The sequence below is a fragment of the Crocodylus porosus genome, unplaced genomic scaffold (genome assembly GCF_001723895.1).
Source record: "Crocodylus porosus isolate Cpor-Errol unplaced genomic scaffold, CroPor_comp1, whole genome shotgun sequence".
Taxonomy (NCBI): Eukaryota; Metazoa; Chordata; order Crocodylia; family Crocodylidae; genus Crocodylus; species Crocodylus porosus.
The window spans coordinates 46,894,980-46,908,846 of NW_017728931.1; the positions used below are offsets into that span (position 1 = coordinate 46,894,980).

Here is a 13,867-nt window from a genome sequence, read left to right on the forward strand (position 1 = left end):
AAATCCCACCCCCTTTCAAGGACACGGTCAGTTGAATTCCAGCTTCTGTAATCTGCATGAGAAAAGCTAGGGGGAGGCTGGGGGAGAGTGTGATTTAGTATAAGAAGAACTGTGGCAAGGCTGGCCAAGAAAAAAAAAAGTCCTTGGCAGTGTTTTTTTTTTCTTATCAGGTACGAGATGCAAACTGTGCATTTCTAACAACACTCCATTTCTAACAATATTATAACACCCACGCACCCCTGGGCCACAGAGAGTTCCAGACCTGGCCAGGCCAGGTCCTGATGCCACATTCCTCTGGCTGCTGAGCAGGCATGATTCAGTGCAGTGGTAGCACAGAAGTCAGGCTGGGCCCTGGCTTGGCCAGGTCTAGAAAGATCTGGTTGTCTAGGGGTGTGTGGGAGGGGTGGGGGGACTCCTGCCACTGGGCACAGGCCGGTGGAGGCCCCGGAGGCCTGTGCTCCCTGCCCCCCCAGCCACCTGTGCTGCAGACAAGGCGGCTGTTCCTGCCTGCCTGCTGCACCCCAAGCATGTTGGGTGGGGAGAGGGCACAGGCCCCCGAGGACTCCTCTGGGCTGCACCCAGCAGCAGGAGCCCCCCCATGCATTCCTGGATGATCAGACCTTCCCAGACCCGGCCAGACCAGGGCCACCCCCACGTGAGTCCCCGCTGCTGAACTGAGCTGTGCCCACATGGCCAGCTGCAGTGGGACTCAAGATGCAGTAGCAGCTGCTTCTGCTGCCTCCACCACTGCAGAGTTGGTGAGGAAGACCCCCTCGCGCCCCTGGAGGAGCCCCCTGGGCTCCAATCCTCCCACCACCTGGCTGGGCTAGGGCCCTACTTACCTTCCCCTGGCCCTGGCTGGGCCTCACCATCAATCACTCACCATGAGGGCCTTGATCTGGCCCCTGCCCTTTCCCTCCCCCACACACTGACCTGCCGGGGCTGGGTGTGCACATGCGTACGCACCTAGCTGTCCCCCCAGCCCAGGATCGACCCAAAGAGGCTCTGGGATCTACCTGTTGATTAGGATCTCTGGGTTGGTAACCACTGCCCTAGTTGCAGTCATATGACACAACCTCATGAAAGCTTCCTCCATAATAAATATGTGGTGCTGTGCTGTGAAGGACATTAGGTACAAAAAATATATACATTACTGAATTTAATCAGAACAGTCATGCAAATGTTTCAGAACACACTTACATAATAATTAGGAATGGAACAATACAAAACAAATCTACCCTAAGCCCATCTTTTCTATAGACGGTGGAGGTAGCTATGCCTATCATTAAGATGCCATTGCATTTCCCATTAGTAAATGCTGTTTTTCAGTTGTTTGTAATTTGTAAATTTAAAAGATTCTGACTGAAATTTTCCATGCTGCATGTCTGCCTCGTGATGAATATATTTGGAAATTTTCAGCTGAAACAGTCTGGGTATTTCCAAGAACAAGGAAAGGGGAAAATACATTGTTTTGTTTTTAGAAAAATAACTCTTTCAATCTTTTCATAGGATGTTCTAGCACCTCCACGCTTTGTAAAAAGAGAGCTGAAATTTATCAGGGGTTGCCTTGGTATCAGGGATATGACTGTTGCTATTCTTGTGAAAATTTGCTCACTGTAACTAAGTTATAAGCTGCTAAGAAATCAGTTTGCACATGCTCAGTAAAGGCTCGTTAGAGTTTGGAAGATAAATCCTCCAAAGGATCCAGCTACACTGAGAGATCTCCAGTCCACCACAGGTCCTATGTGATAACTGGAGTGTCCATGAAATGCCTCCATGGACTCACTGAGCATGCTTCATTCTTTGAATGCAGGGGATATGCAGGACTGCAGCTACTCCTCCAGGCTGCCTATGGGCACAGGAACTGACAGCAAGGAAACTCTCTCTTCAGTACTCCCTGATGTCCAGGTTGTACAAAGAAGGAAGGAAATAAAAAGGGAAGAGATGCCAGAGGCAAGAGCCAAGGAGGAAGAGAACAGAGGGACAGACTGGAGGGAGCAGGGCTGTCTAGTGAGATAGGTGGCTGTTCATAAGACTCCTACCTCACATGCTGCCAAAGATGGAAGGCACATAAAAAGTGAGGCAAGGGATTACAAACAGGGTTTGAATTACACTTCAACTCTTGGAGGGTTGGCGGGGTGGGGGCTCTGCCAAAAAAATTAGCCAGGGTTGGGGCTGTGCATACAGGTCCCTACCAGTACTGCAGGGCTGGGGCCAGTGGCAGCGGCAGCCGGAAGGAGCCACCACTGCCACCACCCGGGCTGCTTAGAAAGGCATGGGGTGGGGTGGACTGGGGGCTGACCAGCCCGTGGGGGTGGGGTTCTTGTCTCTTATGGGGGGTCTCAGCCCCCTGAGCTCCCCCATAATTCAAACCCTAATTACAGGAAAAGAACAGATAGTCCCATGGGTTTGGATATTATGCAGCAAATAATGCACAGCAGCCTACCCTGAATAGTGAGAACATAAATCAATACTGAATAGCCACCCACTCACTGAATTAAGCAAGGGTTCTGCAGAAACTGGTGGGTGATCATGTAATTAAAAGCCCTGCACCAGTCCCTTCTTGGTCCTCAGTGTACAGAGGATGGCAGAACATGGAAGGATACACATGTGTGGACAGTCAATAGCAACCTAAGGAGGCCCTGAGTTAAGAAAGCTGAAAAGGTTCAACAGTACACAGCCAATTTCCCACACACACACACGGTCCATAGCTACCCTGAAATCAGTTCAGCAGGATGAAAAACCAAAGCAGAGGTCCTATTCTACTGTGCCTGTTCCTCATGACCCACAAATCTGCTCTGTCTCCTAACTTGGGTCAGTCTCCATACAAAAGCCATGCTGTCAACAAACCAATCTATCTGTTAGAAATAAGACCTTATTTATTAAAATGACAAAACTTTAAAAATCCATTTTACTTTTCACTATTAGTGTTCTGCATTCTTCTGTGTAAGAACTGTGACAATCAGTGAAGGCAGTTCCCCCTCCCCCTTTTTTAAACATAAATATTTAAGAGACAATGTTCCATTTTCAGGTTCTTGGGAATAATAATGTTTGCTTTTTCAGCATGGAGCTGGGGGGAAGCTGATTTGTTTTAAGCAAGGTTTTTCTTTTTCTTTTTGTTTGGAATTATGCAAGTGTTTCTATTGATTTAAAATTTCACAAAAGTTTGTTTTTTAAGAAACACAAATCTGGAATCACATTGCCATTGGTAGCACCCTCATAGCTAAGCACTGCACTGTGCATTTCTACTTAGAAAAGTAAATAGGTTGTAAACATCTATATTGATATGTGCAAAATGCTTGTGTTTTATGTTGTGCTGCAGCTTGCCATCAATTCTCAGAATAACAAAAATTGTCAGAAGAGCAGGGAAAGAAAAATAGTATTGCCTGCCCCCTGCTGGCCAGGAGGAAGAAAAGAAACCCTGGCTCAGGATTGAACCAGGAAAAAAAAATCTACACTTGCAGCTCATGCTATCTTAACCTTGCCTGTGATAGAAAGAAAGAGAGAAACAGACAGACAGAAGATCCAGACCATGCAGAGAAAAAGACATGTACTGTGGATAAAGGCTGACATGGAGGGAGCCTGGGTGAAACTGCTTGGGAGAGCAGACAGCAAGAACCATAGTTAATATACTAGGCTGCAAAGAAAGGACTACATGACAGAGGGAGGACTCTCCAAATCTGCAGAGGCTCCTCATATGTTTTCTTTTCGAAGAAGCAAATCATATTCTGTTTTGGATGGATCAGGCAGAGTATCGGGCTTTCAGCTGCATTCCTTCCATGATTAAAGCCACACCTCCTTTTTGCTCATGTTACCAAACCATGCACAATATCAGCACAGTACCCTGTACTGCCTTGTATGTAATTCCAGAAAAAAATACACTAAGATGGGGATAAAGTTGAAAAGACCTCTCAGTAAAGTAGAGAAAATTAGCAGGAGTAATTATCCCTACCGTGTTTCTTTGCATGAACATCTTGAAACATCTACTTTGATGATGTATCACACGAGACTTAGTGATGTTTAGTGGGAGTTTATTGCTCCTGGGCTGTGCACCTGGGAACACAGCATGTTGAGCCATGACGCAGCATCCCCGGCTGACAGGGGGGGTCCGGAGGATCAGCCTGCAAGCCCAGAGCTGCTCCAACCCAGCTCAGCATGCTATAGAGGGCCTGGATGGGACACATACATTATGGGGCTAGCCAGCAGGCAGCCCCCACACTGTTGCAACCTCATGCCCTAGCCAGCCTTAGTCACTATCTACATGTGCGTTGCAGCACATGTAACTCTGCAGTAGGATAGTACTTGTCCTAGACAATTAACTTAACTGTATCCCAATACAGGTGCCCGTGTAGATGGTGTAGCTAATTAGTCAGCTCCACAGTAAAATGCACATGTAGATGCACCTAGTGTGTCTTAAAGGTACATTTGTGGGACATGTCTACATGCATGTCCAACTGTGCAGCACTTGTTTTAGCACAAGTACTAAATGATTGTGCAGTGACTGCCGTTACGCTGCCATCCCAGTGGCACCCAGGTCCCTTCTGACCCTACTGCACAGTAGCTTGTTGTTACTGCGCAGTAGCACTGGCATCATGGTTTGTGCCCGCAGATGCTACACAGCATTTCATGTAGACACGCCAACAGATTACAATACATGAGCAAAGTTTTGTTCTGTTATTGTATATATGCAAGCGGGCAAGTGAAGAAACCCCCCACAAAATGTCAATGTATATGCTACTTCACACATTTTCTATATCATCTCTTCCTTCTTATGCTTACAGATGCTTTTACTTTAAATGTCATGAGATGTACAGGGTATACCCAGCCAGTACTAATTAAGGAAATCTTGTTTGGAGAACAGGGTGCCCCAGTGTACCATGTAGTGGGTATTAATTTCACTGTGTTTCATACAACACACAACAACAATTTATGTAGTAACTGTAGTAACTAGTACACAAATTTAAATAATTGTTTCCAACAACAAACTAAATATACAGTCTGCATAGTGGTTTTACTTGCAGGTCACTTTATGGACATGTTTTGATGCAAAACAGAAAGAAGGAAGATAAAGACACAATAACAAAGAGAGTACCCATAAACTATTAAAAGTGAACCAAATACTACTCCCCCTGAAGTCCACAAGAATCTTGCTACTGACTTTAATTGAAGTAACACTGAGTTGCTTACAAACAATGGAGTTAACTGTCCTCTTACACTAGTATCACTCCATTAACTTTAATGGAGTTATTTCTAGTTTACAGCAAATTGAGATCAGAATCATGGGTTCAGTTTGCCAAACCTGCCAGTTTCTCCTCTGTTGTTTATTACTGCCCTATACCCTGGAGAAAATGCAAAGCTCATGTTGTGTATGAAAGGGGTTTTTTAATCATACAAGAATCTTTAGCAAAAACACTGTGTAGTTGAACTTTTTGTTAGCTCACAAAAATTGGGAAGGCCAAATATTCAGATAACTTGGACAGGGCTGGTTACTGGGAATGTGATGTTGTTTCCAAGGGGCAGGTTTGCAATCTGTTGCAGTACAGCTTCAAATATTTACATACCACTGAGTTGTTGTTTAAAAAAAAAAAAGATTAGCGATGCCAGTAGTATGACAGGAAGCAAACACCTAGGTTAAAGAGTGACCTTGGGACTCCTGCTTCCTAGCTTCTGGTTGTTACACAATTTGTATTGAAGTCATGACAGGAATGATGCCTGACACTGCTCTCTGTGCATCCCCTGCTGGCCATACTATTCAAGCCACTTCAATGATGGCATAAATGCTGGTGACAAGTAAGACTGGAGGGGGAGCTAGGAAAAAAAGGGAAAAAGTTGAAGGAAAACCCTGAAGCTCTCCTGCCCTAACCTCCTTTTACTGCATTCTCCTTTTCTGTGTGAATTGATCTTAGTGATAAATTGAGGGTCTAAGTATAAGGTAAGGTAGGAAAATGCAAAAAAGTCATTCTCATTTAACTTCAGGTCTCATTAACTTAGGTTAATGGCAAACAGCTCTAAGAACAGCCAAAATGCAGATATTTTACACACACTCAGTGATGAAGGTTCAGACAAAAACCATTATGTCAGAACCTGAGTGTAGCCTAATTAATATAAATGCTTTATTTTTACATGCAAGAGTAATGTTACTACAACATAAATTACAAAAAAATACTCATGTAAATAAGTTTATTCTACATAACAATAAACAATACAATGTTGCATACAATCTGCCTTTAAAAACCATCTATGTTTTGATTTTCACACTCTCTTCCTATTTTGTTGAACTTTTATTGCCTCAGCTAAAGAGAGTCAGTTCAGAAGAGGCCTTTCTCTCCAGCCAAATCTGATTAAAGTCCCTTGAACATGTTTTAAAATTAATCATTTTTCAATTATTTGTGTTTTAAAAGTAGTTCTGCTCGTGGGCTTAACAGGTCTGCTTATGGGAGGGGGTGTACTTTTGAAATACAATTCAGAAAAGGCATACTTTTAAATATCAGTAGGTTTCTATGTAAGCAATGAGCATTCCTTACTCTGAAAGTATGAACCAGCCAAGGCAGCAAACTCCAAAAATCATGAATCGGAGTGAGCATGTGCAGAGATGTTCATCTCTGGTTCCTCTGTAGCCGGCCTCCAAATGAGCTCATAAAATGAAAGTATATATAATGCAACTCTACAACTTGGCTGAACCTCTGTCATTTTCATTGCGGGCACAAAGATATACAGTTGCAAAGCCATGTCCATTATGAAAGCCACCTCACTGGCAGGTTTCTCTCTCTCTCTCCCTCTCTCTTACTGTTGCTTCTGCCTGGGTATGTGCTGAGTGTGCAGACAATGAAAACAAAAAGATAAATGAAACACAACCTGTGTGTGGCTGGTTTTGCTTTTGTATCCCCTGTACTGCAGATCAACCAGCCTACTTCCAAATGAAGATGCATGTTGGGGAAAGCATCCCCCTCTTTGTGCCACCCATCCCTAAGGCAATCCCCACATCTCATGCCACCCCTTTTCTAATGCATTTCAATGAGGGGGGGGGGAAAAATAAAGACTAGGACTAACACACTTATGCTGCATGTTATTCCAGACATGGTACAAGGTGCCAGCAAGCAAGACTCAGTTATTAAATGAGCAACTTCAGGGCTGGCTTTAGGACTTGAGCCAGCCCTGCCCGGCTGAGCCAGGCACTGGGCTGTAATCAATGGGGCTGCATGGCAGGCTGGGTGTTATTTGCAGGTGTCAGCAAAGCTGAGGCCGCAGCAGGCAGCTCCAGCAGGGCAGGGCAGAGGGAAGAAGCTGCTGAGAGGCAGAAAGGGGATGCGGGTCAGCAGGGCAAGGGCTGTGGGGGGAATGGTGGGAACAGGTGGGAGGCCACCAAAAAACCCCAAAACAACCCCAAACCCCAATCCACCCCACTGCATTTCCCCCCCCCCCGGGTTTGGGGCATAACAAACACCCTGCACATCTGGGCACATGTGGCGCGGGGGCCCTTACCACTCGGCCCGAGAAGCGCTCGAGGGCCCGCTTGACCTTGCCGTACGTGCCCTTGCCCAGCGTCTCCTGCAGCTCGTAGCGGTGCTTCAGGTTGTGCTTGTGGTGGTGCCGCTTCACGCCCTGCTGCTTGCGGGGCGCGTGGGCCTCTCGCGCCGCCGGCTCCTCCGCGCCCCGCGCCGGGGGGTCGCCCGCCGGCTCCGCGCCCTCCATGGTCCTCAGCGCCGGGGCCGCATCCGCCGGCCCCGCCGCGCTCACACGCGCGCGCGCATGCAGCACACGTATGTACACACACACCGCGCGCACTCACCGCACACACCACACGTATATGTACACACACCCACCCCCCCGCACACGCGGACGTCCACATACACAGCACACCTACACGTGCACGCTCCCAGCACACGGCTCTGTACACTCACCGCGCGCGCCTATGTACGCACACGCACACGGTGCGCACTCGCAGCACACGGCTATGTACCCACACACACTCGCCGCCCACGCGTGCACACAAACAGCGCACACCCGGCTCTCGCAGCACACGTGTCCGCACGCGCACACGCGGGGCACACGTTTAAGTACACTCGCACACGCGTATACACACGCGCGCGCGCCGGGGGGGCTATGCAAAGCCCGTGGCGGCTACACACGTGCGGCGGGAAGTCGCCCGTGTCCCCCGGGCCGGAGCGGGGCCGGCGGCAGGCGGCGGAGGCGCCTCTTCATAGTCCGGCTGCGCGGCCGGCGGCGGGCCGCTGCCTCCCTGCCCTCTGCCCAGGGCCCGGCAGCCGCGCTCGGCTCTGGCCGCGCTTGGGGCGGGGAGGCGGCGGCGAGCCAGTGACTAGCGGATTTCCAGCTGGGAGCCGCCCCGCTCCCTCCCACCCGCTCCCCCGTGCAGGCGCGGGGCGGGCCGTGGGCCGGGCAGGCGGCCGCCGGGGCGGGGAGAGGCAGCAGCGGGGACCCCGCCTGAGAGGGACCGAAAGATGCGAGGGGCAGGCGGACAGCGGGACGCAAGAGGGACAATAAAGGGCACCCCCTCCCCCTCCCCGAGAAGCGATGATGATGATGATGCCTTCTCAGACCCACCGGGGTCTGGTGTGATGTCACCCACATCCAGGCCTTTTCTTTGCCTCCTTGCTTTCCTGCAACCCCTCCAGGTGCTTTCCCAATGCTTGTGGCCAAAGAAATACCTAGGTTATGTTAAAACAATCCTTCAGCCCATGTCTTCAGGCACAAAGCCTCTCTCCCCCACACACAAAGCAGCCTGTACCTCATAGGTGCAAGCACACGCGGGTGAGCACTTCACTGGCATGAGTACCGGTTGAAATCTGTCCCCGCAAAAAACCCGAAAGGACAAGAAAAACCCGGTGATGGATAACTGACAGCGTAGGCGCCCGTGCGGGGATTTTTTTTTTTCTTCACAATGCGGGTTGTGGGGTTTCCACCTGCAGTACGCAGACATCAATATATGCACGCACAATTATGTGTGGGTACACGCAGGGACTGGATAGAGGCCCAGATAAAATTGGAGTCATTTATGTGTAGAAAATTTTTCCAGAAAACGATTACATTTCCCAGGAGCCCAACAGCTCTGTAGGGTTTTTCTGTAATTAGAACTTTTTCAGAAACAGAGGGCACCCCCACTGGCTTGCCCTGTGGGCAGATTGCACCAACTATAATCCTGTTTAGGAGCCAGGCAAGTGTTTTTAACCTATTAGGAAAATCTGAAGCATCCAAATTCTGCTCTGATTTACCTCTGGGCGACATAGTGCCAGGCTCTGGTGCTCCCTACAGAGACACCCCAGAGACTGTGCTGAGGGTACTATAGCTCTTTCCTCCTTGCTTACTGAGACAACACTGAGGCATAAATATGCACTTACTGGCTCGGCACCTCCAACTAGCTGGTCTGATGTGAAAACCCAGCTCCCTGGGAGGTCACTTGGTTGCCAAGGTTACATGTTGTGATGACTGGGTGCGGGGGTGTGAAATGTTTTGTGCAGCACCCATAGCTTGTTGGGAGTACATGAAAGGCTTCATTCTGCTAGCAGTCCTATAGCAAAGTGGGGGTGAGCAGGGCGACCACCCTGGGCACAGAAGTGAAGGGGCGCCAACAGCCGCTTGCACAGCCAGAGTGGGGCACGGGATGGAGCTACGAACAGCTCATTTCAGGGGGGGCGCAGGGATGGGGAAAGGGAAGCTCCCACCGCTGCATGCACTCCCAAGGAAGCATGGGGGGCACTTGTGCCCCCTTCATTGGTGCACGGGGCAAGGGTGGGCTGCCTCTGCAGTCTTTGCCCTGGGTGCCAAGCTTCACTGCTATCGCACAGTCTGCTAGGAATCTGGAGGAGCACCTCTAGCTTGTTGCAGTAAGAAAAAGGAACATGCCTCGGTGAGTTTACTGGCTTAGCCTCACTAACTTGATGGGATGATGTGAAAGCACAGGTCCCTGTATACCCACTGGCTTTGCACCTTCCATCTTTGAAACATCAGAGCATCCATGCTGCTGAGACTTGAGGTCCATCCAGTCCAGTCTCCTGTTTCCAGTGGGGGCCGACAGCTGACACGTCAGAGGAAGAAGGCAAAATGGCTACTCATATTTATTCCAGTCCATCCTCATCTTTTATAGTTAAAACTTAAATCCTGAAGCATGAGACTTACTATCCCTTCCCCCAAGGAAGAGAGGGAAAGGGGAATTCATTCTGCGCTGGTAAAAGAAAGGATATCTGTGTGTCCCTTTTTTTCTCCCCAGTGTAATCTCTGGAAAGATGACCTGAGCAAGGGTACTTGCTATCTGAAAGTTTGTCCAAGAGCTCCCAACCACACAGTTGGTCCAGTAAAAGATATTACCAAAAAAAAAAAAAATGCTTGCCTCTCACACAATTTCCTGGACCATCACAGCTACAAAACTTGATACCTATGACAGAAATTGTAAGGCCTTGGTTATGCAAGAATTCAGTCTAAAGGATCATAACAATCCCCACTGGACTTAAACTTCAGAAATCTAAAGGCCACCTCCAGACAATATTTTTAATAAGATAATCAAGTGTGATGGGTATCCTAGAAATCCTATGTCTGGGTTGCACAGACTGGTATGACATATTGGAAATGAGCTGATTGTGTGTTTTTGTTTGGGCTTTTTTGCAAGGTGGGGGAGTGGGGCTGTGGGAAGAACTGAACAACTGTTTTGCCTTGGTTCACTTGGTGAAAGAAGAAAAAATATGTCTACTATAAAAGAATAAAACTGAATAGAAAATAGAAAAACTGGGTAGGATTCTCTCCTGTATCTAGGTCTTGCTGAATGCAGGGCAGAGGGAGTGGATTAATAGAAAGATGGTTAACAGCTCTTTAGTTGTTCAGTCTATGCCTCTTCAGCTCTAGATCCACAAAAAGTTAGAGCAGTCTGGGATCTGCTCTAGTTTATATCAGTAGGCAATCGGCTGGAATGCTGCAGTTCTCCAGACATGAATCCTCTTTTCACCTTTGGCAAGGAGAGCTGGAAGGTGTAGGAACACCAGTCTCAGCTTGCTGGAGAGCTCCCCCTCTAGTGGAATTCACTAGCCAGATACAATCAGTTTCCTGTCCATTGTACATCCTGAACAGTACAATGGGGTCAATTATGTGCCCCAAATGGAAAGATATGCAATGTAATAGCATTATGGAAACAACAAATTCAAATATGCCCCTTCTCAAAGAAGGCTTTCTGCAAGTCCATTAATAGCATCTGAAAAGTAGGCTGCCACTTAAGAAAGCTTAGGAATACAAAGAGTTACCTGTAACTCCAAGCAATGTCAGTGGCAACTGTAGATGCTCAGTACCTTTAGAAATGTTTTACATACTCTTTTCTGTACCTAGCTTTGGGCACTCAGGCTTAGCAATTCTACCTAAGTGCCTTTACAATTACTTCTTTTTGCTGTGTTCTGGAAGATTCATAGATGCTGACATCTAATTCCTCCCATGTATTTCAGTGGGAAGAATTAATCTTCAAAATTCAAAGTAATTTCCTACAAATGATTCTTTTCAATGCTGATACCAAGTGTTTTCCATGCAGCAATTATGTATATTGTAGACCTGCTAAGTGAAAAGGCATAATTTGTATGTAATTATTTTCTGGCTATAATCACTTTGTAATGTTTGCAAAGTATTTAAGTAGTATTATTATTGTGCCAAAGTACAAGACACAGGACAATGGCAAGTTGGTTTACATGGTATGACTGGCCTTTAAAGTCATTATAGTACTGGACAGAGATAAATCACAATGTTATATAATGGTATGTATATACTCAGGCTGATGTACTGGTCCCTTAGAGTTCAGTCCTGCACAGTAATAAGCATTCTAGTCTAGTTCCAGATAAACATCTGTGTGCTTAAAATTTAGCAGTGACTAGTTGCACTATTCACACATTTAAAGCTACACATATGCTTAGGCATTTTGCTGGATTAGGCTAGAGTGCCCAGTGCAATGAAGAATCAAACCTTAAGCAATTACGTATGTGAAAACACTAGAATAGAAAATCAGAGGGAAACCAAACAGTACATCTTTTCCTTTCATTTAAATGCATTACGGCTTTTGGGGAGGTTGAAATGAGAATGTGGTAGTATGTTCAACTAAATTATAGGGATAATCCTTTTGAAACAGAAAGGGCTGGCATCAGTCTCCTGCTGCAGTTTTCCATATATTATTTGCCTTGACAGGTCACATCCTCTCTTGGCACTTAAGTTCTTTATGAAAGTACTTTATAAAAATGATGAGATTCAAGGAGATTGGGGATGAAGGACGTACTGCTGAGACTCTCTCTAACAAAGTGTGTGTGTGGGTGTGGGTGTGTACACATATGTCAGGGGATTAGTGCTCCTTTGTGCTGTGGCTCAGCCAGAGTGTTTTGTATTTTCCCGGGATATATCACTTCACTAATAAAATAATATTTCAGTGAAGTCATAAGCACTTGGTCTCATCACAGAGCTTTATGGACCATGAAATAACTACTCTTCTGAGAAGCGGTAATAACAGGAAAAGTCATTTAATTGTCTAGGTCAGGAGGTCCTTCTTGGTGTTAAGGAACCAACAGGAACTAGAACCTAATGCTAGCTAGGAGGCCCCTTGGAAAATCCCAGTCTCACATTTCAAACATTTGTTTCCAGAGGTGTAAATGGGGGATCAGATTATAAATGAATTCTACTTTCTTCTAAATAATGATTATCGCTATAATTGTGGTCACATGGTGATGATGAAGTAGCCACAGATTTTGTACCTGGAAGGCCAGTTACCAGAAGGATTCCTCACCAGCTCTCTAGTTATTTGCTTATAATCTGTTTTTTATGTTCCTCATTGCTGCAGCATCTGAGCACCTCCCAGCCATTCATGAATTCAGTCACCTGATGCTTCTGTTAAGTAGTTTCACTGTTTCACAGATAGAGCAGTTAAGACTCAAAACTTTCCAAAACTCTCCTGGGTACATCACTTTTTGAGTGTTCTGATTTAGAGACACCAGTCCGGATTTTCAGAAGAGCTGAACATCCATGATTCCAACTCAGGTCAGTGGGAGCTCTTCCTTCTCCCACTCTTCTCTATGTAGATAATTTTTTAATGCATATAAAACTCTAGGATGACATTAGTGTTTATTGAATTATGTAAATATTATTTTTATGGCTGAAATGAGGCATACAGTACAAAGTATAAAACAATCCAAGGGGGCATCAATTCTGACAACGTTAAAGTCATACCTGTCAGCAGGCTGTAATAAAGAAAACTTACTTTCCATCTTTCATTATCATTTGACGGAACGTCCTATCAATACAAACTGTAAAAGGCAAGGAAATAAGCAGTTAAGTCACTCAGCGCCGATTCACAAACCACTCATCACTTCCTTTTCTCCCCCTCAATTACATCCCTTCCATCACCCCTATATTTCTAGTCTTGTAATAGTCAACAGCCAGCCTTACTTCTAACCATCAATTTATTACACTAGCACACACAGACGCACACAGAGATCGGTTCGTTATTCTGCCCTGAATTTCAACCCAAAATTAGAACAGTCACTAACAGAGTTTACATGTTCATGTAACTTTACAGAGAAACTTACCTTACACTCTGCAGTTTGACATCATACCTTAGTCGATTATAAGCATTGATACAATGACATACGTGGTGAGATTAATGAACATCACACCATCACTGCATTCATCATCATCATTCATGAACCTAAAACCAGTAAAAGATGATGGAGTTCAGGGGTGCTTGATGGCTGTTCCAGACAAGGGTGGAGATATGTGCCTATCCACCATGGCTGGGAACCAGTTGAGGCTTATGAAAGTAAAGTACAGCTGGATCCTCAAATGGATTAACTAATTATTTATTTGCTGGGTCTGGTTTGCTTTGGTGGATCATGAAGTT

The 13,867-nt window shown here is 46.3% G+C and overlaps 1 protein-coding gene across 1 annotated transcript in view; it reads right to left on the minus strand.

Moving 5' to 3' along the window:
• The window catches only part of NUAK1 (NUAK family kinase 1), a 64,225-nt gene extending 56,518 nt beyond the window's left edge, over positions 1-7,707 (minus strand). Inside the window, exon 1 of the mRNA XM_019544784.1 lies at positions 7,483-7,707. Coding sequence (XP_019400329.1) covers positions 7,483-7,692 — 210 coding nt within the window. The 5' untranslated portion in view covers positions 7,693-7,707. The remainder of the gene's footprint in view (positions 1-7,482) is intronic.
• Between the last annotated feature and the right edge of the window lie 6,160 nt (positions 7,708-13,867).